This window comes from Clinocottus analis, unplaced genomic scaffold (assembly GCF_023055335.1).
Source record: "Clinocottus analis isolate CAN_PGR_092001 unplaced genomic scaffold, fCliAna1.0.p SCAF_1, whole genome shotgun sequence".
Taxonomy (NCBI): domain Eukaryota; kingdom Metazoa; phylum Chordata; class Actinopteri; order Perciformes; family Cottidae; genus Clinocottus; species Clinocottus analis.
Window position 1 is genome coordinate 6935001 of NW_027175820.1, and position 22500 is coordinate 6957500.

General features: G+C 42.7%; 2 protein-coding genes across 3 annotated transcripts in view; one reads left to right on the forward strand and one right to left on the reverse strand.

Annotated features, from left to right (window-relative positions):
* Window positions 1-4383, forward strand: part of LOC137786608 (E3 ubiquitin-protein ligase MARCHF3-like) — a 21569-nt gene extending 17186 nt beyond the window's left edge. Inside the window, exons 3-4 of the mRNA XM_068578603.1 lie at window positions 3539-3745; window positions 4225-4383. Coding sequence (XP_068434704.1) covers window positions 3539-3745; window positions 4225-4383 — 366 coding nt within the window. The remainder of the gene's footprint in view (window positions 1-3538; window positions 3746-4224) is intronic.
* A 505-nt stretch (window positions 4384-4888) lies between these two features.
* lmnl3 (lamin L3) overlaps window positions 4889-22500 on the reverse strand; it is an 18765-nt gene continuing 1153 nt past the window's right edge. The window contains exons 2-12 of one of the 2 annotated variants that reach the window (XM_068578621.1): window positions 22042-22198; window positions 21337-21462; window positions 21004-21174; window positions 20781-20906; window positions 16904-17124; window positions 16586-16790; window positions 16150-16257; window positions 15884-16000; window positions 15233-15340; window positions 15025-15093; window positions 4889-5734 (exon numbers count right to left, since the gene is read on the reverse strand). In XM_068578621.1, coding sequence (XP_068434722.1) covers window positions 15052-15093; window positions 15233-15340; window positions 15884-16000; window positions 16150-16257; window positions 16586-16790; window positions 16904-17124; window positions 20781-20906; window positions 21004-21174; window positions 21337-21462; window positions 22042-22198 — 1381 coding nt within the window. In that variant the 3' untranslated portion in view covers window positions 4889-5734; window positions 15025-15051. The remainder of the gene's footprint in view (window positions 5735-15024; window positions 15094-15232; window positions 15341-15883; window positions 16001-16149; window positions 16258-16585; window positions 16791-16903; window positions 17125-20780; window positions 20907-21003; window positions 21175-21336; window positions 21463-22041; window positions 22199-22500) is intronic. The other variant, XM_068578630.1, reaches the window with a different exon arrangement.

Consider the following 22500-nt stretch of genomic DNA (forward strand, 5'->3'; position numbering starts at 1 on the left):
ATCAGCATAACCTAACAAGGGGGCACCAGTGAGTTTCTCCTTCAACAACTCAAAAGCTTCCTGACACTCAGTAGTCCATAAATTTCCAAACAGCTGTTTAGACCTGGACGGACTGTTGTTTCTGAGACACATGTTAACCATATCATGTAGTGGGCCTGCCAGCTGCGAAAACCCCTCTATAAACCTCCTATAATAACTACAGAAACCCAAGAATGATCTTAAGTCCTTTACAGTATTTGGGGCTTTCCACTCCTGTACTGCAGCTATCTTATCCGGGTCGGTCCCGATGCCCTCGGCTGATATCTGGTGACCAAGGAAACGTACCTCGGACTGCAGAAAATGGCACTTCTCTACCTTGACTTTGAGGCCGGTTTCCCTCAACCTCTGCAAAACCTTCTCAAGCCTCACTAAGTGGTCCTCAAAAGACTGTGAGTACACCAAAATGTCATCCAGATACACAAGCATGATTTGCAACACCAAATCACTCATTGTTACCTGCATCAGTCGCTGAAAAGTTGCTGGCCCATTACACACTCCGAACGGCAACCGAGAATACTCGTACAACCCAAAAGGTGTTGTAAAGGCTGTTTTATGTCTGTCATCCTCATGTACTGCAACCTGATGGTACCCACTAGCAAGGTCAATAGTCGAAAAGAACTTTGCACCATGCAGGGCATCAAAACACTCATCAATGCGAGGCAAAGGAAAAGCGTCTCGTCTGGTTTTTGTGTTTAATTTCCTGTAGTCCACGCATAGCCTTAGACTACCGTCCGATTTTCTGACTAAGACCACAGGTGAAGCGTATGCGCTTGTGCTTTCATAGATAACACCCTTCTTTAGAAGCTGAGTGATGTGTTCCCTGACCTCGCTATACTGTGTAGGTGGTATACGGCGGTAGGGCTGTGCTATGGGTATGTCATCTACCAGATGGATCTCATGTTTCACTCGGTCTGTGTAACCCAGATCCTCTTCCTGGGTAGCAAACACATCTGCATACTGTGATAGAAGCACCACTAGCTTAGCCTGTTCCTCCTCTGTACCCCCTATGTGCAGTCGGTCCAGTATCGACTGGAAGTCCTTTTCTGCTTTTGTTTTCTCTTTCTGATCAACAGTCACCTCTTCCTGCTCAGCTGAGATGCGCTGGAAGCGCACCTCCGTCTGGTCATTTTCAACACACTTTGCCGGAGACATCAAACCCAACCTGGTCCTGGGTTGTAACCATACATCCTCTTGTGAGAAATTCACTACCTGCACTGGGAACATTGACCTAGTCGCCGCTATCAGAGTGGGCACTACCACAAGTCCACCTGGCAAGGATGTCTTAGCGGGTTCCAACACCACATAGGTGTTCTTATCAGATGCTGTTATCATTCCTTTTGCATAGACCGTGGCCACAGAACCAGCTGGTATGCGTACTGTATCTCTGCCTGTTACTCTAGCTGCAGATATTTTTTCCGATACCACACACGTCTGTACGCGCTGAAATACTTCCCTCCAGTCTGGATCAAGCTTTCCCTTAAGGGAAGTATCAAACTCTGCCGTAACCAACTGCTTGCATCTCTTAATGATGTTCATACCAATGAGACCTGGCACCAAATCCTGAAAACTCTTAGTCTGTGGCAGTCTCAACGCTTTGTCCTCGGTAGCTGACTCCTCCGGGACTGGATCTTTAACAACTAGAAAACCACACTCCGGTATGTTTAACCCCTTAGCCCCCATATCCAGTTCAACATAACCTATGTAAGGGATTGGTAAAGCGTTTGCTGCGGTTAGCCTGAGCCACTTGGCTGCGGGGAACACATCCTCATCTCTCCCGAGTAGGTGCTGTCTAAAAAAAGACTCTGAAATAGTGCTGACCTGACTCCCTGTATCCAACAGGCACTTCACTGAGACACCACTAATCTCGACTGCAACTTCCCGACACTCACCCACCGCTCGCTCAAGAAACTGTTCACGGCTAAAAGTCTTAGAGCCTTTCGTCTCACCTCGGATTGCCCGGCTCTTGGCGTCCGAGGTGGCTAGTTTTCCTGAACAGAAGCATTGTTTGTGGTGGTATAGTTTTCCCGTCTGTGCCGTGTACACTCCCTTGCGATGTGTCCCTCCCCTTTACATTTGAAGCAAATGGGCTTCCCATCTTCTGTAAACTGGGGCCTTAGTCTGGGCCTCTCACCCTGATCTTTGTTATTTTTCTCCTTGAGAGCGAGACTCTCTTTTAAAGCAATAGTCAGCTCCCCTATCACCCTGCTCTGTTCTGCAACCACCTTAACAATGTCCTCTAGAGTTGTAGTCTTCTCCTGCGGTTTACCTGAACCATGGCCCTCTCCCCTGATACTGTCACACACTACCTGCCTGTTCCTAGTAACCTTGGTGTCACAGGATCTGTCTTCAAATGACCAGGCAATGGCCTCTTCACGTACTTCTAACAGAGAAGACTGGGGCTTTTCTCTGACCATTTTACGTAACTCTCTTCTAAGGGAGGAATCTCGCACACCCTCAATGAATTGGTCTCTGACAGCTATCTTAGCATTGGACACAGCATCTGGTCTCTGTTTCAGGGCTAATCGTAGAATTTGAGAGAGCGCATGCGAGTACTCCTGAAAATCTTCACCCTCCCTTTGTTGGCGACCAAAAAAAATGTGTAATAACTGAGCTACGCTACGTTTCTCTGCGTAAGCCTCCTGTAACCAAGTGAACAACTCCATGGGCCCTTTTGGTTCTCCCTCCATGCATAGTCTGATCTCGTCTAATGCAGAACCTCTTAAAAGAGATAGAATAAAATCCACCCCATCTTCGGGACTCTGACCCCTGGCCTTGATTATACGGTCTACCTCCTCGATAAACTCATCAACCGAGCGACCGTCCTTGGCTGCATCGCCACTAAAAGGCTGGATCTGGCGCTCTCTTGGTACATAAATATATGACCTATTCGAACCCTTATTTAATGTGTCAATAGCTTCCATGGCTTTGGCATGTTTCTCGCTGAGTTCAGAAAGCTGTGCCTGTAATTGTTCTATAGCCTCAGTCTCTTCTCCGAAGTCCTGCTCTTCTTTGCCGTCTTTCTCCGACATGGTGAACTGTCTCTGCGCAAACTTAGCTCCAATCCAGTCACTGAAAAGCCTGCAGGCTGAGATGGGGCTGATGGATGCGTCTTATTCTCCGGGAGGGTCTTTCTCCCTATACGTCCTCGGTGAACTCTCGGTCTCTGTTGTCTGATCACTGATTCTCCACAGCAAATCCAGACAGAACTCCTCGTCTTGTTGCACCAGGCCGCACGCTACAACTGCAGTTATTTATGTATTTTTTTACAAACCCAGTCAATTTTCCAAATTAGTGCAGAACCTAATTTGGAAAAGTATCAGACCTGCTGGCCAGATACTTTTATACTTTTACCAGATACTTTTAACCCCAACTGTTCTATACCTACTTGTTCATATTTGGCTCAAATAGCCTCACCCACACGGTGTGCACCACAATGATCCTGGGTTGTACATTAATGTGCTATTAACCAGCATTCACTCTCTTACTTCTTCACCCTCAGTGGTTGTGTTCTCCATCCGTGCAGCAGCAGAGGCGGACACTGTGTGGCGATGTCGCGGGCTTCCTGTTCATCACACCACTGGCCAGCCTGTCAGGATGGCTGTGTGTTCAGGGAGCCTTGGACCTCTACTACACTAATGGCATGGAGGCTTTGGGGCTACTGGTCCTCACACTGGCCCTCTTCACCATATATGTCTTCTGGACCCTGGTACGTTCAGGGTCTAAACTTGTCAGTCAGTACATGATTTTGTTTATTTTCCCCTCCATATTAAACGCAATCCAGCCTTGTGTGAAATGATGTTGGTGATAAGTCTCTGCAGCCTCTTTCGCTGGATTTGGTTAACATAAAAATGTTGGTTTGCAACTTCAACTTTCTATTTATTTTTTTAATCAAATAATTAGTTAGCTTTAAACTACGAATAAATCACCCAAAAATTAAAAACAAACTTTAAATGCAAGTGTGATTTTGACCTTTCAGAAGCTCAGCCACTAACACACTTTTCCTGGGCTTTAAATCTACATTGCAAAAATGGAGTTTACTCATTCGTCATTGCATGACGACTATAGTGGTGGACCTAATGCCTCATTTTCATTGCATCGTCTGGCTTGCCTCAACTTTGATCACATCACATTAGAATTGACCTTAACCATCACCAACTGACTAAAACATGTTCATTTGTTTCTCAGGTATCTGTGCGCTACCATATGAATTTGTTGCAGACGTGGAAGAAGACCAACAACAAAGTGCGATTGCAAATTCCCTTGCCGGCCCACAGCACTCCTACCCAACAAACCCTGTCCATAAACACCTTCTGCAAAGGCACCAACAAAGAGACTATGGTGTAGACTACTGTCTCCCCGTGAGTCCTTCAGGAGCTGGAGGATTGTCACCTTTTGCTGGGACCAATTGCACCAAAAGAGCAAATTTAAGACATCTCACAACCTTTGAGTCCGTCTAGAAAAGACGAAAACTACAATCTTGTGTCACTCTCTCAGAATCAAAGGAGTCATCTTGGCAATTGTGGACATGCAAAGTACTTTTTTTGACAGTGACAATCAATATCTTGTCCTGGAGACAAAGTGTTCTTGACTGTTGTCAGTTACTTGGATCGTACCAAGTATTTTTCCTCTTCATGGCATAAGAGATTACCAGTAACTTTAGCAAATTGTTGACAATCTGGTGCAACCTCACAGTTCCACTATCTACAACAATAATAGAGCCAAATCTGAATAGCTTGTGGAATTACATGTTTTCTTATTTAGCCGTGCCACATAAAAGAGACAGAGTTGTCCTAGTTTACAGTTTGTGGGTTAGTAGGCACTCCAGATTGTGGAAGCACGTCCTGAATGAATGTCTTTAATGAATGAAATGTTTTCAACCACATGAAGCAAGGTTACAAGAGCATTCTCAACGTTATTACACTCAATTAGCCGCATTTTAACATAAAAACAAAAATTGCAACTTCAGGACACAAGGTATTACAACATAAATAACAATTCAGAATCTTCAGCCATTTTTAAACAGACTCAACAGCTTTCATGCATAAACAAAAAAAGTACAACTAAGAAGTAGTTTCAAAAAGACTCAAATGACCTAACTTTAACAGAGAATACAAACTCATTGAATATATGACAAACACTTTATTATAGAAAAAGTCACTGTCTTGAGGAGCTTTGTCAAGAATTCTCCTCACGACCCCAAAGTTTTTTCCTGTCATGCAGAAAGCGAATGTTATATTTAGTAGGCTGCTTAATATAATTATCCTAAAAACCCAGTCTCTCTCATTTCAGGATGTTTTGACCCAACCTGGCACACGCAGCTGAAAACATGGGACAAAACAATTGCAAGACATCCCGTCCTGCAATTGCAGTGGGATTCTCACTGAACGGTTGTCTTTTCCATCCTACTTCCTTCTGCAATTAAATTGGTTTATCAGGTGTCATGTGATCGATAGTGAACTGAGGACATTCAAGCACACAGCTTTTTATAATGACTCAACTTTATTATACACATATCACACATTTAAAATTAGATCATATCAAGGCAAAGCCAAGGCAGACTAACGTGTTGAAGTCCAACTGAAGTTTGTCGTTGAGGACGACGATTGGAACCAGACGTTTGTTCTTCAAGGTCGGATTCAATCGAAGGTCTCTAGGCTTGCCATCACATGACAGCACAGTGGGCGTCAGATAGATCCTGAAAAACAAACCACAGTGTCAACATATTTATCAAATATACGCATCCGGCGCCGCACAAGTGGCTGCCTGCACCAGTGGCTGCCTGCACCAGTGGCTTTTTTTTTTTTTTTTTTACAGCAGCTCCTGCTCACTACTTAGCCTTTTATTTACCTTTTTCGTAACTATTTTTCGCTCCCCCCCCCCCCCACTCCCACACTAGTTACCGTTCTTAAGCGGTACATTATGGCAGCTAGACACGGCAAGCTTGTCGTGTACTATCTGCTCTTAATTGCAATTTTCACCTCCGTGTCTGGAGATCCAATATGCAGCCATGGTCCAGTTGTTTACACAAGAGACAAACTGCTCACAATATGGGACGTGGCGATGCTACTACCCATGGAGAGACCTGATGTTTTCACATGTTATCATGGTGGCTGCGTACATCCCCCCTCTGCTTACGCTGAAGCGGCCTGTTACGTGATACACTTGGAGACAAGCAGGCTGTTGACTCAACACCCCAATGCCCTCCTCTTTGGGGACTTTAAATATGCCCCTCCGTCCTCAACGCTGCCCACATTCACCCAGTATGTGACATGCCACACCAGAGACAATAAAACACTGGATCTCCTCTATGCCAACACCAAGAAGGCATACTCATCATTTCCCCTCCCCCTTCTCCCCCGGCCCGATGTGATCACAACTTGGTGCACCTCCTGTCTGTTTTCACCACTCTTGCACAGACGCAGCCTGCCGTGTCCCGCACAGTTAGATGGACCGATGGAGTCGAGGAGGCTCTGAAGCAGGCACATGCACAGACATTTTGGGGGGCAGGTGCTCAACCAAAAAAAAGGGCACCCATCGCCAAAATTATTCATGAAATAAAAATAAATAACAGTAGAATGTTTTAAACTTACTTTTTTTAACAAACTAACTTAAATTAAATTGAATAAATAAATAAATGTACAGGCAAAAAGAGAAAACAAGGCCCTATTGGATAACCAAATGTAATCAAAATATTACACGTGAAAAATCCCATAATAAACAACTTACTAACCTTGACCGTTCTGTCATGCCGGGAAATATCAAACTTTAGTAAAATCGTTAAAACCTCAGTCTGATATTTCCGGGCATGACCGAACAATCAAGGTTAGTAAGTAGTTAATACAAATGTTGCTTTTTCTTGTTTACTCTCTTCACCCTCTACAATGACTCATACAAGATTGATCGTTGCAAAACTGGAATGGACAAAACAAGGAGAAACATAAAACAATGTGGCACAAGGATAGCATGAAACCGAGAGCTAGCATAGTTTAGCTGCTATTTTCTTGCTGTGAATTCTCGTAACATTTATAAACATAAATTCAACATACTGTAACGGACACAGTGACATGTAATATTAACTTATGTTTAAAGTGTTATTGTGTTTACAGAATTAAGTGTTTTAGCTAAGATAACTGGTTATTATAATTACTGGGTTCAGAAGGTCAGTGAATGTCGCAGGAGCTGTGTAGCTGTGAAGCCAGTCAGTCATCCCAGCTATCTGAGCGTGCCTGTGAGTGGCAGAGCTAGTGAGGTGGGGGGATTGTCTGTGCATGTGTTGCGGGCGGGCGGGGGGGGGGGGGGGGGGTACTATGATCCGGAGCAGACGTGAACTATGTTGCAAGGTTTTCACAGTTGTTACTGTTGTTTTGGCGTAGGCTACGGCCGACAGTCGCCTGTTCTGTTCTCTAATAACTCACACAAGCTTTCCTGACGCAAGGTCGCTACAATACTGTTGAAACGGCATTTATACAACACAAAGAAGATGTCCGCCTGTATATCTCTTCCTCTCTCTTTTCATTAAAACGTCAGTAAAAAGCTCGACAAGGATTTGAAATAACGAATTTTGTGAGTTTTGTTTATTTTTTTAGGAAACGTCAGACCACTTGTGGCGTAATGTTTCCAGCAGCGCTGATGTGGTTATTTTAACACCAAACACCGTCATTACCTGTTATATTACAAGCTGCAGTTCAGAGAAGAAGTAGCTCAGCACTGCAATAGCACTATGTGAAAGAGGGAGGGGTGCAACGGGGTTTCTAAGCGCCGGAGCATGTTGGGGCAAAACTCACAAGAACTCAAATAAATGTCCTGTCAGATATCAAAACACATTTGGGGGGGAAGTGATGACAGAGTAATTTTTATTCTTAAATACTGATGAAGAAAAAAAATTGAGCTCCAGCAGAAAGGGCCCTTTTCTCATCCAGGGCAAAAGGACAGGTGCTTGAGCACCACGAGGGGTCCATCTGTGCACGTGCCTGCTCTGAAGGACTGTTATGAGACAACTATATGGGAAGTATTTAGTGATGCCCATGGGGAAGACATCGAAGGTCTCACCAACTGCATCACAGACTAGATCAACTTCTGTGTTGAGAACACCGTACCCACCAGGACTGTACAGTGTTTCTCAAATGGCAAACCCTGGATCTCTCCGGAGATAAAGGCCCTCCTCAAGGAGAAGATGGTCACACGGTCTAGATCTGGCAACATGGAGGAGCTGAGGACTGTGCAGAGGGAGCTGAGGATGAAGATGTGTGGCTGTGTGGTTTCAGGGGTTATAGGAATACGTATAGGTTATACGAATCCTTGCTTTATCTTTCGGTCACAGTGAACAGTAAACAATGGCGACTGAGGTGGAGCAACTGTATTTGGAGTCGGAGCTCATCAATATTAAAGAGCTTATATTGCTTATATGCTTATATTGCAAATGTTGAAGCGCAGGCGACAGAAGCCGTTTGCGGAGGTGGTCTGTACAACCACTAAACCGGTTGAGGCTGCAACAAAAGCAACTGCCGGAAATTAAGTTCCGAGCGGACCAATCACAGTGCTTGCGGTCTGCATCAACGCGAAGAGTAGTTCAGCAATCCACCCCCACTCCAACACCTCACAGCACCCCAACCCCCAGCGTGTCCTTCAACCAGGTGAAGAAGGAACTAAGGAAGATCAACGTGAGGAAGGCCACGGGTCCGGCATCGGTTAAAGGCTCCTCAAATCCTGCCCAGACCAACTGTGCGGGATAGTGTAGCACATCTTCAACTTGAGGCTAGGGAAAGTACAACAGCTATGGAAGACATCCTGCGTGGTACTGGTATCAAAGACCCCGCGGCCCAGGGACCTCAACAGCTACAGGCCGGTGGCTTTAACATTCCACCTGATGAAAACCGTTGAGAGGCTGGTCCTTGTTAACCTCTGCATGGATCCTGGACTACCTCGCCAACTGTCCACAGTGGCTGCTTCTCAATACCAAGTACGTCGTGTGTACTTTTGGAGTTTGGACTTTGGAGTCAAGACTTCCAAGGACGGAAGGACGCAGGACTGTCTTTCTGCAATTGGAACAGCTGCTGACTTGATGACTTCACCACCTCTGTGAAAATACTTGGCTGTTATGAGTTTACTCTGATTCTTCACTGTCAAACAAAAATATGACAACCCTGCTTTTTTTGCACGTGTGTGTGTGTGTGTGTGTGTGTGTCACACACGGCGGTATGACTTGTTTTTATAAATTAATATGGTTCTACAACTGTTGCTCTCTTATTTTAAAAAGTGAAATAACTGGTGGAGCCTCCAATATAATATAAATAGTCAAATATAAAAGTCTGACCCTCTTATTTAGTCCTTTTATCTTGTGTTATTGTATTTGACCCTTTCTTAAACAGTTCTTTAACACACCCAAGATACATTAACTGCTTTGAAACAGTTTGTTGCATATGCCTAATAAATACCAAAGAAAATGACACGCAGACCCCTTAAAGAAATATTCATAGAGATACTACGCAACATCAACAAACTCCAAAATATGTACGAGTACCTCTTTGGACCTTTATATCTTACATTTTCTCACAATTAATTAATAAATAAAGACACCATTGTAGTTTAAAGTAAAAGTTTAATTAAACTCTTAAGTTATAAACCTTACATTTTCAGTTATACTGATGTAATGTTACAGTGAATAGATAAAGATTACTCAGTAGATCCTAAAAAATGACTTGCATCTCATGCTTAACCGCTACGGAGAAATCGGAGCCAGGGGATCATCTCAAAATGTCCTGACGAGAGCACAGAGCACAGACGGCCCGGTGGTTACGGGTCACACGGGTCCAGCGACCAGGATCTCAATTTGTCGCATATCTTTTTAATTCGGTTGACTCTTGAAAAACCAATCAGACTTTATGCTTAAACAACTTCTTGCCTGAAAACATCCCAAAATTACATTTTGTGACAACAATAGTAGTAGTCAGAGAATGTCAACTTTCAGTTGTGAGTTCGTCCACCATTGTTCCGTTTGCTGGTACAAAATGCATTCTGGGATATTGACTCAAGTACGCACAAGTCTCTTCTGATGCAGCCCCGGTAAAATGGGCGGATGAAGTCACACCCGGGCATTTTCATTGTGGTTGGCGAAAAGCAGACTTTTGAATTCGAACAGTTCACAAGAACACAAGTAGAGAGAGAAGAAAGCAGAGAAGAACGCATATTGAATAACGGCCAGCATGTGCCGATATGTAGTGTGAGTCAGCACAGGAGCCCCACAGGGAACCAGTCTGGCTACATTCCTCTTCACCATCTACACCTTGGACGTCAAACATAACTGCCAACTGCAAAAGTTTTGACGACTCTGCAATCGTCAGCCTCATCTCCGCCGAGGATTACAGAGAAAAGACAGAACTGAACCAGGACTTTTAGGATGGTGCCAGCGTAACCGTCTAGAGAAAGTCCTTTCTCCACGCTGCTATCAGGCCGCACAAGCTGAGCCCCCAGTAGGCCACAAACCACCTTAACACTTGAATTAATCACCTGGTGCTATACTTTTATACACATTACTTATCATATCTGTATACTGAATATTCTAACCGCTTATTTTTATTTGTATTACTGTTCTGTTTATTTATATTACTTGATATGCATTTACTGTGAGCAAGACTGCTGTAATCGTGTAATTTCCTCACTAAAGGGACTAATAAAGGATTCTTATACAGTGTTTCCCCTTGGTTTACAGCTTCGATGACATCGACAATGACAAACACCAAAAGCATTGCTTTTTCTGTGAACAACATCATTGTGACTCCATCTGTGCTTTTATATAAACAGAATAAAGAAAATTACAATAACTTTCAATTAAACCAGATTGCTCTACCAGACCAAAAAAAGAGAACAAAAATTGCAATCACTTAGAACAATGAAAATAAAGTTCTATCTGTGCAAAAAAATAAAAAAATAAAATGTGTAGTTACTACCAAGTAGCTCATTTTGGGAAAACTAAAAGCAAATTGCAAAACAAAACAGAATGAGTAAATATGTGAGCATCAGGTTGTATCAGTATTAGTGGCTGCAGTAAGCTGCTTTCCTCTACACATCTTTTAAAAATGGACTTGATACGGACACTCAGTTCATGCTTCATGTTGAGATGAGATCTTTTTCCGGTTTTGAGAGACGTACCAGCAGAAAAGACGACTTTGCGGGGATTGGCTTAGAAGTAGAAAAAGTAGAAGTGTTTATGCGCGACCACGTATGAATGACAAGCTGTCGTGTAGATCCGATCAATAAAATACGGCCTTTAGTTTGTTTAATAACAGAACAAGGTGTAGACCTGTTCTATAGGAAAGAGAACCTTAAATGACATTTTGTGATCTGGCGATAGAGAAATTACAGGGGACTGGAGGGTTTTTTTTCAGGGGGGCGCCCCGCCCCCTCTAATATAACGGTATGGGAAGGGTAGTACATTAGTATGGCATGTTATTTCTTCATTGGCATTGCTGCATCCTTTGTGCCTATAAAATTCAATATTGCAAATTAACAGTGTGTATATTATATACATAAATATGAACACACACAAAATAGCAGTGCATGTTTCCAATTTAAAAAAAGAATTGGAACAATATTAAAATGTTTAAGACGTTAAACATGTCTGACATATAGACCATGTGTCAGCTTCCAAACAAACTGCATCAAGGGAGCAGTTTTGCATAATGGCTCATTGAGTGGCCTGAGCTTTTCCCATTTGCTTTGCACTTGACACTGATATTAGCAAACGTCGTTGCGGCCACACAGTACTACTGTATTATGACAATTGTGTCTATCTAAAAGGAGTTGCTTTGACAGAAATATACATTGGATTTTGCACATGTGCTCATTGTTTGCCCTCAGTGATGTGCATAACATCTAAACCTCCAGTCTAAAAAAAAAAAAACACATTAAAGTGAAAAGTGGTTTAAAGTGTTGGCTGGGTTGAAGTTTCACACATTCCAAATTAAAGTGAAAGTGTCTTGTTTCTAGAGCTAAAAATTTCTTTTTTTTAAAAAGTAGAAAACAAAAACAGCTAAAAGCAGCACTAACTTCCCTCAAGATCCAATTTCCTTGTACACGCATCAGAATTGTTAAGAAAACTACTCAATACATGACTGGTAAAAAAGAGATTAATGCAAATATTGTCATGCAGCACACACGGCTAACCTGTGAGACAGCGCTCTTCACACCACAATCATTTACAACACCAAATGAATGGAACTTGACTTGAGTAAAGTTCAGCCAAAATATCCAAACATTTAACACCTACAGTCTATCCTGGTTGTGATGAATTTATTTAAGCCAGTAATGTGTTGCACATATACGGGTTTTGTGAAACCTGGTTCCTTGTGTTCCACGGTAACATAATATCCCAAATTAGAAAACGCTGGGATACTAATGAGCATGTAAATGCAGGCTGGATGGACCACCACTTCAAAAACACTAGCATTCATCGCATCAACATGTAACTTATAGCAATAGAGCCCTGGGGCCTGTACCACAGAGCAAGATGTATGGAATGACCAGCTCTGTTTGGGCTTCAAGGGATAGGTGAGATATTAGATGTGGGGTTGCATTAAAGATTGTACAGAAGTGGATTTGGTTGTCATGCCGTCAACCGTTGGGTTCTTGGTAATGTTGCACGGTATGCCGATACTAAAAAAGTACCGCGCTACCCGTACATTAAAAACGATACGATTTTGCATATTTTAAGTATCGGTACTTTCTCAAAATAGCCCTTCCTTAAAACTGCTCCTCTCTCTCATGCTGCATACAGAGAGTGCATGGAGACTGAGCTCAGGGGCGCGGGCCCCGTCTTGCACATGGAGCAGAGCAGCAGGAGCCCACAGTCAGTGACCAGGGGAGACATGGCCTGAGCTCAGGAGCTCTTGCCGACTGTCCTCTGCTTGTAGAAAAAAAAAACCCGCCAGGAATGTAATCTGGAGATACTTTGGCTACAGTGCAGACTGTGAGGGAAAAGCCCACTGACACCGATAGACTAGTCTGTAAAATGTGCTTTAAAAGCAACAGACAAAAAGGGAGGTAACACGTCAAACATGGCCAAGCACCTTTCAAGCAGACGGCCCGAACTTTTTAAAAGAGTTTAACGAACGACAGGTAAGCAAATGTAATTAAACATGAAAAAACCCCAGCTCATCTATATACTGCCACGAGTAGCATTAGCCTAGTTTGACTACAAGCATTTATGATCATGAGGTCAGAATGCACACAAAAGTGTTCCAATTGAAACACAATTGATGCAAAATGGTGACATGCAAGTGGAGCCTGAGGGTGGATCTTGAGCTAATTAGTTCAAGATGCACTTAATATAAGTGCATTTTTCAATAAAGGGGAGAAATCACCCTTTAATTATGTGTCAATCTTTAATGTACCCATATGATAGCTGAAGGTTTGTTTCACCTCAAACACACATATGTAAAATTATTATTTTCATCATCATCATCATCATCATTAATTGCTCATTCTTCTGGAAATAACTATGTAGTAATCCAGACAATAGACCTACATAGCCGTGTATAATCAATGCTATGATAGCACCATGTAGTTTTCATTAATATCTTATACTGATATTAATGCCATTTGTGAAGCGTTGAAAAAGCTGGGCAGAAACAAGCTGGTCAAAAAGGGAGCCATACAGATGTTTTATTTATTACTATTATAGATAAATATACCCAGTGTTTCCCCTACCATTATATAGGGTCATTTCTGTCTCTACGTGGTCATGCGTAAACACTTCTCCTCTGCGCCGCTCTCTGTATCGCGCATGGCGTTGTTCCGTACCGATGCTCAGAGACGCGTGCGCGCACACAGGTGAGCGCTGAGCACCCAGCAGCGGGCAGAGAGTGTAGAAAAATGTCGTGTGAAAAGCAGACAACTATATCTGCGTTTTAAATGCGCCCAGATGGCAACAGTAGCCCTCGTGCAAGGAGCACCTCTCTGGACCCGGAGCAGCTGTCCTGCTCCAAGTGAAACGCGCCATAGTGCTTGTGTTTTATACCAAGAATGAGCTGCTGGCTTCACACATTACAAAGTACACGGACCTCAAACCAAGTCATCAATAAATACATGGAGAAATGCCTGTACTTTCGGGTCAATGTTCACGGTTAACAGATTACGCTGCGCTTGCGCGATTTTTGCCAAAAGCCAATCTCCGCGAAGTCTCCGCAAAGTCGTCTTTTCTGCTGTTCTGTCTCTCAAAACCGGAAAAAGATTCCATCTCATCATAGAGCATGAATTGAGAGCAGCGTTTTAAAAAGATGTTTAAAGGAAAGCAGTTCACTGAGCCACTAAAACTGATACAACCTGATGCTCACATATCTGCAGTCTCATTCTGCAATTTGCTTTTAGTTTTCCAAAATGAGCTATTTAGTAGTAAGTACATTTTTTCTTTCGTACAGATAGAACACGGGGGAAAACAGCCAAAGTGGTTATAACGTACAGTAGATGTCAGTGGAAAGAAAACCAGTTTGGAGAAACCGACAGGAGTGACAGCACAGGGGCAAAGCTGGACACAAGCAGTGCAGAAAAAGGATGTAATTTCATGCGAATCATAGATTCAGAATGTTTTCACTGGTTTACCTTGGGACAGACAGACAGACAGATTCACCACCATTAGAGGCTCTGTTAATTGTTTGACATTATGAAAGAGAAGGAGACGTCAAGTTGTTGTCACACCCATAGATAACTAGAGTTCGTCGGTGGCAATTTAATATTAATGCTGCTCACTTTCCATCACCGCAGCCAGTTTCAACGTTATCCATCAATACTGGATACATTTTGAAAATAATTGTTGGTCCCAATTAGTCATGGAAGACAAGTTTAAGGCATGTTGCTGAATAAAACACATGGGGCAGCGCAAAGCAAACAGGTTTGAAACAAGCCATGCATCTTTACACAGAGCCGTGCACACTGGGTACAAGCGGACGAGCATAGAGGGAAGCCTCGGTTTGGCAGCACTGCCCTCCTCACCTGTGCAGCGCGCCGTCTGCTCTGCACTCAAGAGACAGAACAACATTTCTTCTTCTTCCTCCTTTTTGGCTTTAGTGTAGGTAGGGAGAAAAAAGACGGACATCAAGTTTCATATACTAAAGCAATTAAACCTTTTTCTGTGAGAGCCCTTCACACAGAGATGATGGAAGTTTAGTTTTTGGTTGGCGTTATGAGTCAGTGTCTTTACCTTTGTCATTAAGGACTGGCTGTCACTGCCCACAACATATTCTTCATCAAACGCCAGGTCAGTCTCCTCACATTTGTCATGCATATGCACCTGCCGCTCTGCCATTTCCTGGGAAGGGATCACATGGCAACATACAACACTGGAATATTATATGCCAACATATTCAACGAAAGCAACATTTTGTAATATTTATTGTTGAACAAAAAAATAATCTTGAATCGGAATTAAATTCATAAACCTTTACCATAACATTCAAATTCAATATGCTTAAAGCTATTAAAACTAAGCACAATTATTTTCTTCAGCACTGTACATCCTCAAGCTAGTTTGTAGCTTTGATTGTTGAGATCAATTCTCTGCAGCGATGATTTTTGATGCCATGAACAAAAATAATCTCATCTGCATAAGAACATGTGAAATGGTTGTTTTGTTTCTTTTCATTGTTTAGTTAACGGCAATATTTATTTCTATGAATTCCTCTAAGATGTATTCTTCACAGTGCAGCATTATCAATGGAAAAATGAGGTGCATCCCTGAGAAATGTTAGTAAAGTAGTTGGGGAACTGTTTCCTTTTGGGTTTTAATGCAACAGACAAAGCATGTACTAGACGCAAACTGCATCTCCCAGAATGCAGCATATGCTCCACTAACTTCATGATTGGGGTCCAGAAGAACCACCCTTCCATCAGTGACAGGGCCCCAGCTCCTGTGGCTCTGCAGAATCAGGTCCCCAGAAACAGCCTCCACCTCTTCACCTGCAGCCCAGATCTGACAAACCAGTCATTAATTCCATCTCACTTACACAGGAGGGACCCCCGTTAAACTGCTTAGCGAATCTTATTGTCCCCCTAATGACGAGTCTGTGCAGCAGAGTGGAGAAAGTACAGTTAAAAAATAAATAACTAGCAACTACTCACTGTGAGCGTCTGTCCACCAGCCAGGATGCAGGAGGAGGGGATATGGAAGGAGAGGTCTCCAGACTCTGGGTACGTCCTTCGTAACACCCAATCACCAATAGGCTGCTCCTTGAAAAGCAGAACAAGAAAATAAAGTCAAGGAGCAAAACAAATGTTTGGCATCATAACTGAATTCAGAATTTCGATGAATAGGTATGGGGCTAAATCTTCAGACTTTTAATCCGGTGCAAGTCATTCCTATTTTTTGAGAGTTGGTAAATTGGTACACAGTTATGCATGGGCTTTTTTCCCTTTTCTTTAACCAGTGCACTAGTAAAGTGGAATTAACTATTCCTTAGTGCCGTGATGTGAAACCTAAACAAATGATTGATACCGAGATGTGCCAATAGTGAAACCCCAAAAACCAAACCATGAACCAGCTGTATTACAGCCTTACCACCTCAGAGTTGTTTTTCAGTCTGATATATTTTCCGTTGATGTCCACCTCTGCCACACTCACAGTGGCGCTCTCTGCCGAGTGGCTGGACATTTTATAGGCGGGCGAGTTGCCAGACGCTCCCTCGCGTTTCCGTTTCTTCCCTCCGAGTTTGTAAGTTCGAGGTACAGCCGTGTGCTGGGATATACTGGGTGACAGCTGCAATCTGAGAAGAAAATTACATTTGGATTACATTTATTATTATTTTTTTTTAAGTTTAACTGCCAGAGATTCAGGTATCACGCCACATGTGGAATTACAACCAGATCACAGCCAAACCTCTGCTCTTCCACCTCCAGCATCTTCCTGTAGGCATTGATCTCCATGTCCAGAGCTAGCTTAACATCAAGCAGGCTCTCGTAGTCCTCCAGCTGGGTGAACATCTTGCTATTCATAGTCAGGAGCTCCTGCTCCTTCTGACTGAGTCTCTGTTGCCAAACCTCCCGCTCCCCATCAAGAGTCCTCTCCAGCTCTTGAAGGCGGGTCTCAAGGACCAGTTTCTGATAGAGGATAATAAAGACAAAAGCTGAGCATGCTTGAAAGAAATGGCTTATTAATGACTTGCAATAGAAAAAAGGTTTTCAAAAAACAAGACAGCAACAAAAATATACTAAAGCTAAGAATGCCGCAGCTAGATGAATATGGCATCTAAATGAAACTGAGCATAAGTAAAACATAATAATAATGCTATAAATCCCATAGATTGCCCTTTCAAGATAACCAGACAACTGTCATGTATAAAAACGACAAAAACATTTCTAAATAGTGCCGTTAATTTGTTTATCCATGTGTAAAGGTATATTTATACCTTATGTCCATATGACACAGACAGTTTAGCTCAAATACATAAACGCGGTCATTTACAGCAGAATGCGATCACCTGTACGAAAAGTGTCTCATGCGTACAAACATTCAGGCCACAGGGAGATTCGCAACACACAGATTGTGATCTGGACACACGCACGTTTCTTTTTACCATCAACATTCACACCAGCAGTGTTCTTTGCACTTGCACTAATGAGCCATAAATAGAGGCAATTGTTAAAGAAATAAACATGCAAATCTTTCATCAAAATTAGCTCAACATTTTATCAGCGCAGTCTGCACTCTGAGCACAGAGACCAAACTTCCGTCTCGTGGTTATCTGGAGCAGCTGATTAGCATTAAAGAACGACAGAAAAGGAGCAATAAACTTCCAATACTGTGTAGATATCACAAATTACAATTTAAGTTTTCCTAAAGTGTTTCTGAATTAGAAATCGCTGCAGTGAAAACGATTTATTTATGGTTTATTCCTTAGTCAGTCAGCACAGTGCACACAGAGCTGTAAGCGGATATACAGTGTTTCCCCTACCATTATATTAGGCGGGGCGGGGCGCCCCCTGAAGAAACCCCCCACCTTCCTGTAATTTTCTCTATATCTCCAGAGCACAATACATCGTTTAAGGTTCTCCTTGCTATAGAACAGGGGGGTATTCCAGAAAGGAAGTTCAACAAACTGAGTCTATCCCTGAACTCAGAGTTTCTTATCTCAGAGTAAGTCAACTCAGAGTTTCCGGTTCCAGAACAGCTGATCTGCGTTAGTTCAATCAACTCCGAGTATGTTCACCCTGAGTTAAGCGCGTGCATGAGTATTATAAAAAGCCATCAATGGAGCCCCGATATTACGAGTCACCATGACAACGGAAAACAGAGCAACATATTTCACAGCGATGGAGTTGGAGGTGCTTCTGCAGGCCCACGGTGAATATGAGCACGTATTTCGCCGCAAAGGCAATACAGTTGCAGCAGCGAAGGAGAGAGACGGCATGGGGAAAAATTGCTGCCCAAGTCAACGCGGAAGTTTGAATGTACTATTCCATTGGCGTAACATTTAACCGTAAGATCGTAGTTATGAATATAAGTAGGAATGAAATCTGATTTTTATTTATGGGCAATCCAACAGGGGTAAAAAGGACCTAGAAGCAGCTAAAAATAAAATATAAAAACTAGGGCTGAGCAAAGTTGAAAAAAAATTGATCGCATGATTTTTCTGTGATTAATCGCATCATGCGCCAAATTCAACAATGAAGTAAAAAACTAGTGTATTGTATGCTTTTATTTTTAAGGAATGTTACCAGAACAATATAACAGGCACTCTGGAGCAACAACACGTTAAAACACACACACTTTTTTTTAACAGGTACTGTTAAGTAGTAAGGGTCCCTGTGAGGGACAAACCACTCCTTTTGTCAGTTTTTCTTCCTCAGTGAGAAAAGTCCAGTCTGTGTCATCTTGAACATCTTGTGATGTGAGGAAAGTTCTCCTCTTTGAGAGAAGAGTAAAGAATTTGCCCGCCAGTGAGCGCGTGTGAAGCGGCTCGCGGCGGCACCGCTGCTTGTTGAGAACAGAAGCTAGAGAACAATACGTGCTTTACGTCAGACTCACTTTGTCACGCTGCCAGTCTGCTGCGTAACGAAGTCAGGCGGCGGCAGCGCGCACATCAACATGAATCGCCTTTAAAGTGAAAGCAGTGCCGCTGTAATACGTTCATGGCGTTTATCTTAATTATTTATTTTTCATGTTTGATTGACCTCATGCAGGCAGGACTGGGAGAGCCGTGAGACGCCAGGTCTGAACTACGCCGTCTGGGAGAGATTTAAAGCGATAAGCTCCTCCCAATGCAAAAAAAAAAACTTGCAAAAATAAACAAACATGCAGTTAAGTCATGATCAAATAATTAACGTCGTTAATCGATTGAAAAGTTAACGCGATAACTTGCCCAGCACTAATAAAAGCATACTTCAAAAAAAGGCAAAGCATATATTGCTAGGCTATGATTGCGCCTGACTTTGAATTTTAATTCAATTTTTTATAATTGACTTAAGCTATTAAACAAAGTAAATATTAATTCAGTGGCTACTTGAAATAGTAAATTAATCCCCTAATAAAATGTTGTTTTTACACGTCTTCTCACTTAATAGCCCACATAGAAGACACTTCCACATTTTTATTTCATACCTATTGAAGTCATTTAAAATGTGACGCTGTAGCCGACAAACACACATTAAAATACTAATTAAAGTATTGAGGTTACTTTTCCTCACAACTCTACAAACTGTTGCCTTTCCGAAGTGCTCTACATCCTTGATGTTGTAAAGAAAACTAATGTTTGCAAAAAAACATAGCGCGATGCATAAAATGTGCTCTGACGTAAGAGCACATCCACAGGAAAAGCGGTAGCGTTCTAACAGATATTCCTCTGGAAATGATGAAACGTCTAATCTGGGTCGGAAGACTGTCGCGACGTAAAGTATTTCGAATCACTAAGGTGAAGTCCGTGAAGTCATCTTTTTTGCTGTTACGTCTCTCAAAACCGGAAAAAGATTCCATCTCTTTTTCTTTCTTGTGGTCCGACAGGTCAATTTGGTTAAGTTGAAAGTTATTGTTCTTTATTCTGTTATTTATAAAAGCACAGATGGAGTCACAAAATAATGTTATTTACAGAAAAAGTAAAGCTTTTGGTGTTTGTGTCATTGCCGGTGTCGTCGAGGTTCCCCCCCGAAGCTGTAAACCTATGGGAAACACTGGATATCTGATAAGAATCAGAGCTCACTGGAGCAGAGGAGTAACTATGGTGACCGTCCCTCCACATCAGTCCTAATTATGATGCTAAAAGAAAAACAAGGCGTTATCCTTTCCAACTTACTTTAAAAAAAAAAAAAAGTTATCTAGAGTGGTGGATACCACCGATTGTCATACTTTTAGAATCAATCAGTCTGATTGCTTTAGGGGTGGGCAATATACCGGTTCAACCGGTATACCGGTTTTAAATTTCCATACGTATGGATTTTTCCATATACCCTCATACAATACGGTGCATAGCGTAACAACTGTTGTCAAGTTGAATCAATGCCAGGATGTAACTTTTAGTGTCATTTTGTTGATATCTGTGGACTAAACCGGTAGAGTTTCCGAGCACCAGAGTCCCTTTAGAAAACCTCTTATTTTAGCGGAGCAGGTGTCTGATTAAGTCAGACCTGGAACAACAAGCCATTGGAGTAAAAAGGCTTAATTAGAAACATTACCTCACAGGCCAAATACTAGTATGAAATGTTCAAAATGGTAAAAATGGCCCTTTTAATTAGGTAAGCTCATGCATTACGGCCTCACTTACATCATTCTGGTACTGCTGGAGCTGAGAGCTGAGGCTCTCTGCTCTGAGCTTGGTTGTTTCCAGTTCGTGTTTGGTGGCTGATGCAATACTGTTGTTCTCCAACACTGCCTGCTGGGCATTCTGCAACTGTTACGCAGAAAGGAAAAAAAAAGTTAAAAAAAAAAAGTTATATCACCAAAAGAAAATGGGCCAGAAATATGGAAACCAAGTTGTGCATGAGTACCTTTGAACGGAAGGTCTTGTCGATCTCCTCCTTGTACTGCTGCACATGAGACTCATGGTCCTGGCGGAGTTGCTGCATTGCCTCACCCAGTTTAGCCTCAAACTCAGTCTGCCGCCCCAAGTCCAGCTCCTCCAGCCACATCTCATGGCGGCGTTGGATCTCCAAGAGCTCCTTCAAAAGCAGAAATGAAGCCAAAGAGTTGTGCACGTGTCCGCCTGAAGCAATGCAGAAAAACTATACAGTAAGAAAGGAATTGATGCAACAATAAACTGTGCCTAGGTGAAGGTTAGTCATTTAGATTCAAGATGGCCAGCTTCAGGGCCAGCTTTTTACCTGCTCACTGATGTTCCTCTGAAGTCCTAGCTGTTCTTTCAGTGTCTGCACCTGGTTCTCCATGTCCACCCTCCTCAGGATCTCGGAGCTCAGCTGGTGCTTAGTGTCTGCCAGTGCAACCTCTACCTGGTGACGCCCACTCTAGACAGTTAACTCATCTGAATATATTAGCTTCATCTCTGTTAAGTCATGGCTTTGGAGGTTAAAAACCAGTTCTGTTACAAATATTAGTGTCACTGCGTGAAGCATTTAGGTGGATCTTCAACCTGCAAACACTCTGCATGAATTAGGATAGGGTACTCTTTTCATTCTCCCCCTCTTCAGGATACACAGACAGGTGCATGCTAGTCAGGAGGGGAGCAGACTTAATTACAAGACTTGTTTGTTTATTTTTGCACTTAAGGTTCAGAAAAACGTGAGCAAACCCATTTCTTAGCTAGAAAAGGTCATCAGGTCAAAGACGTAAAAAAAGGAACCCGTGCTGCTGCAAGAATATAATGCAAAAGGCTACAAGACGGCAGACCCAATTAACCAGAGTTGTGTTAAATGTTGCTGCCGCAAGGAATTGAGGGTGTCATCTCTTTTCATGCCACAATACTTTCTACTCCACTATTGGAGGCCTTTAAAGACCTCACACATGCACACCACGCTGTCCCTTCGCACCGTGTGTCACCTAGCATGCGTAAATCCGGCCTTCACGCATACTTTTTCGAGCTGTTCGTTCTGGTCAGTGAAGTCATCGGTGAGCCTCTGGTTCTCAGACAGCAGCTGGGTAAAAGCAGCATCCTTGGCGCTCAGGATGGCCTCTGCTTTCCTCCACTGGACCAATGCCGTCGCCAGGTCACCCTCCTTCTTCTGGTTCCTGAGTTAGTAGAGCATCAGGACAATTATGAGCATCACAGAAGACCACCGATAGTACTCATATATCATGGAAAACTCCACTCATGTCTGCAGTCAATTTCTAGGTCGCTTCTCTGTTTAAGCTAAGGTTTACCTAAACCATATTCTGTTATCCACCTTAATATGCCCAAACAATTCCACCGAGACATACACTCAAAAGGCAAACGGTGTGAGGAGTCATAGTCTTACTAACCTGAAACCCATAGCCCTGACTTCGCACATAATGAAATGTTTTGAAAGGGTTGTCCTGGGTCACCTGAGTAG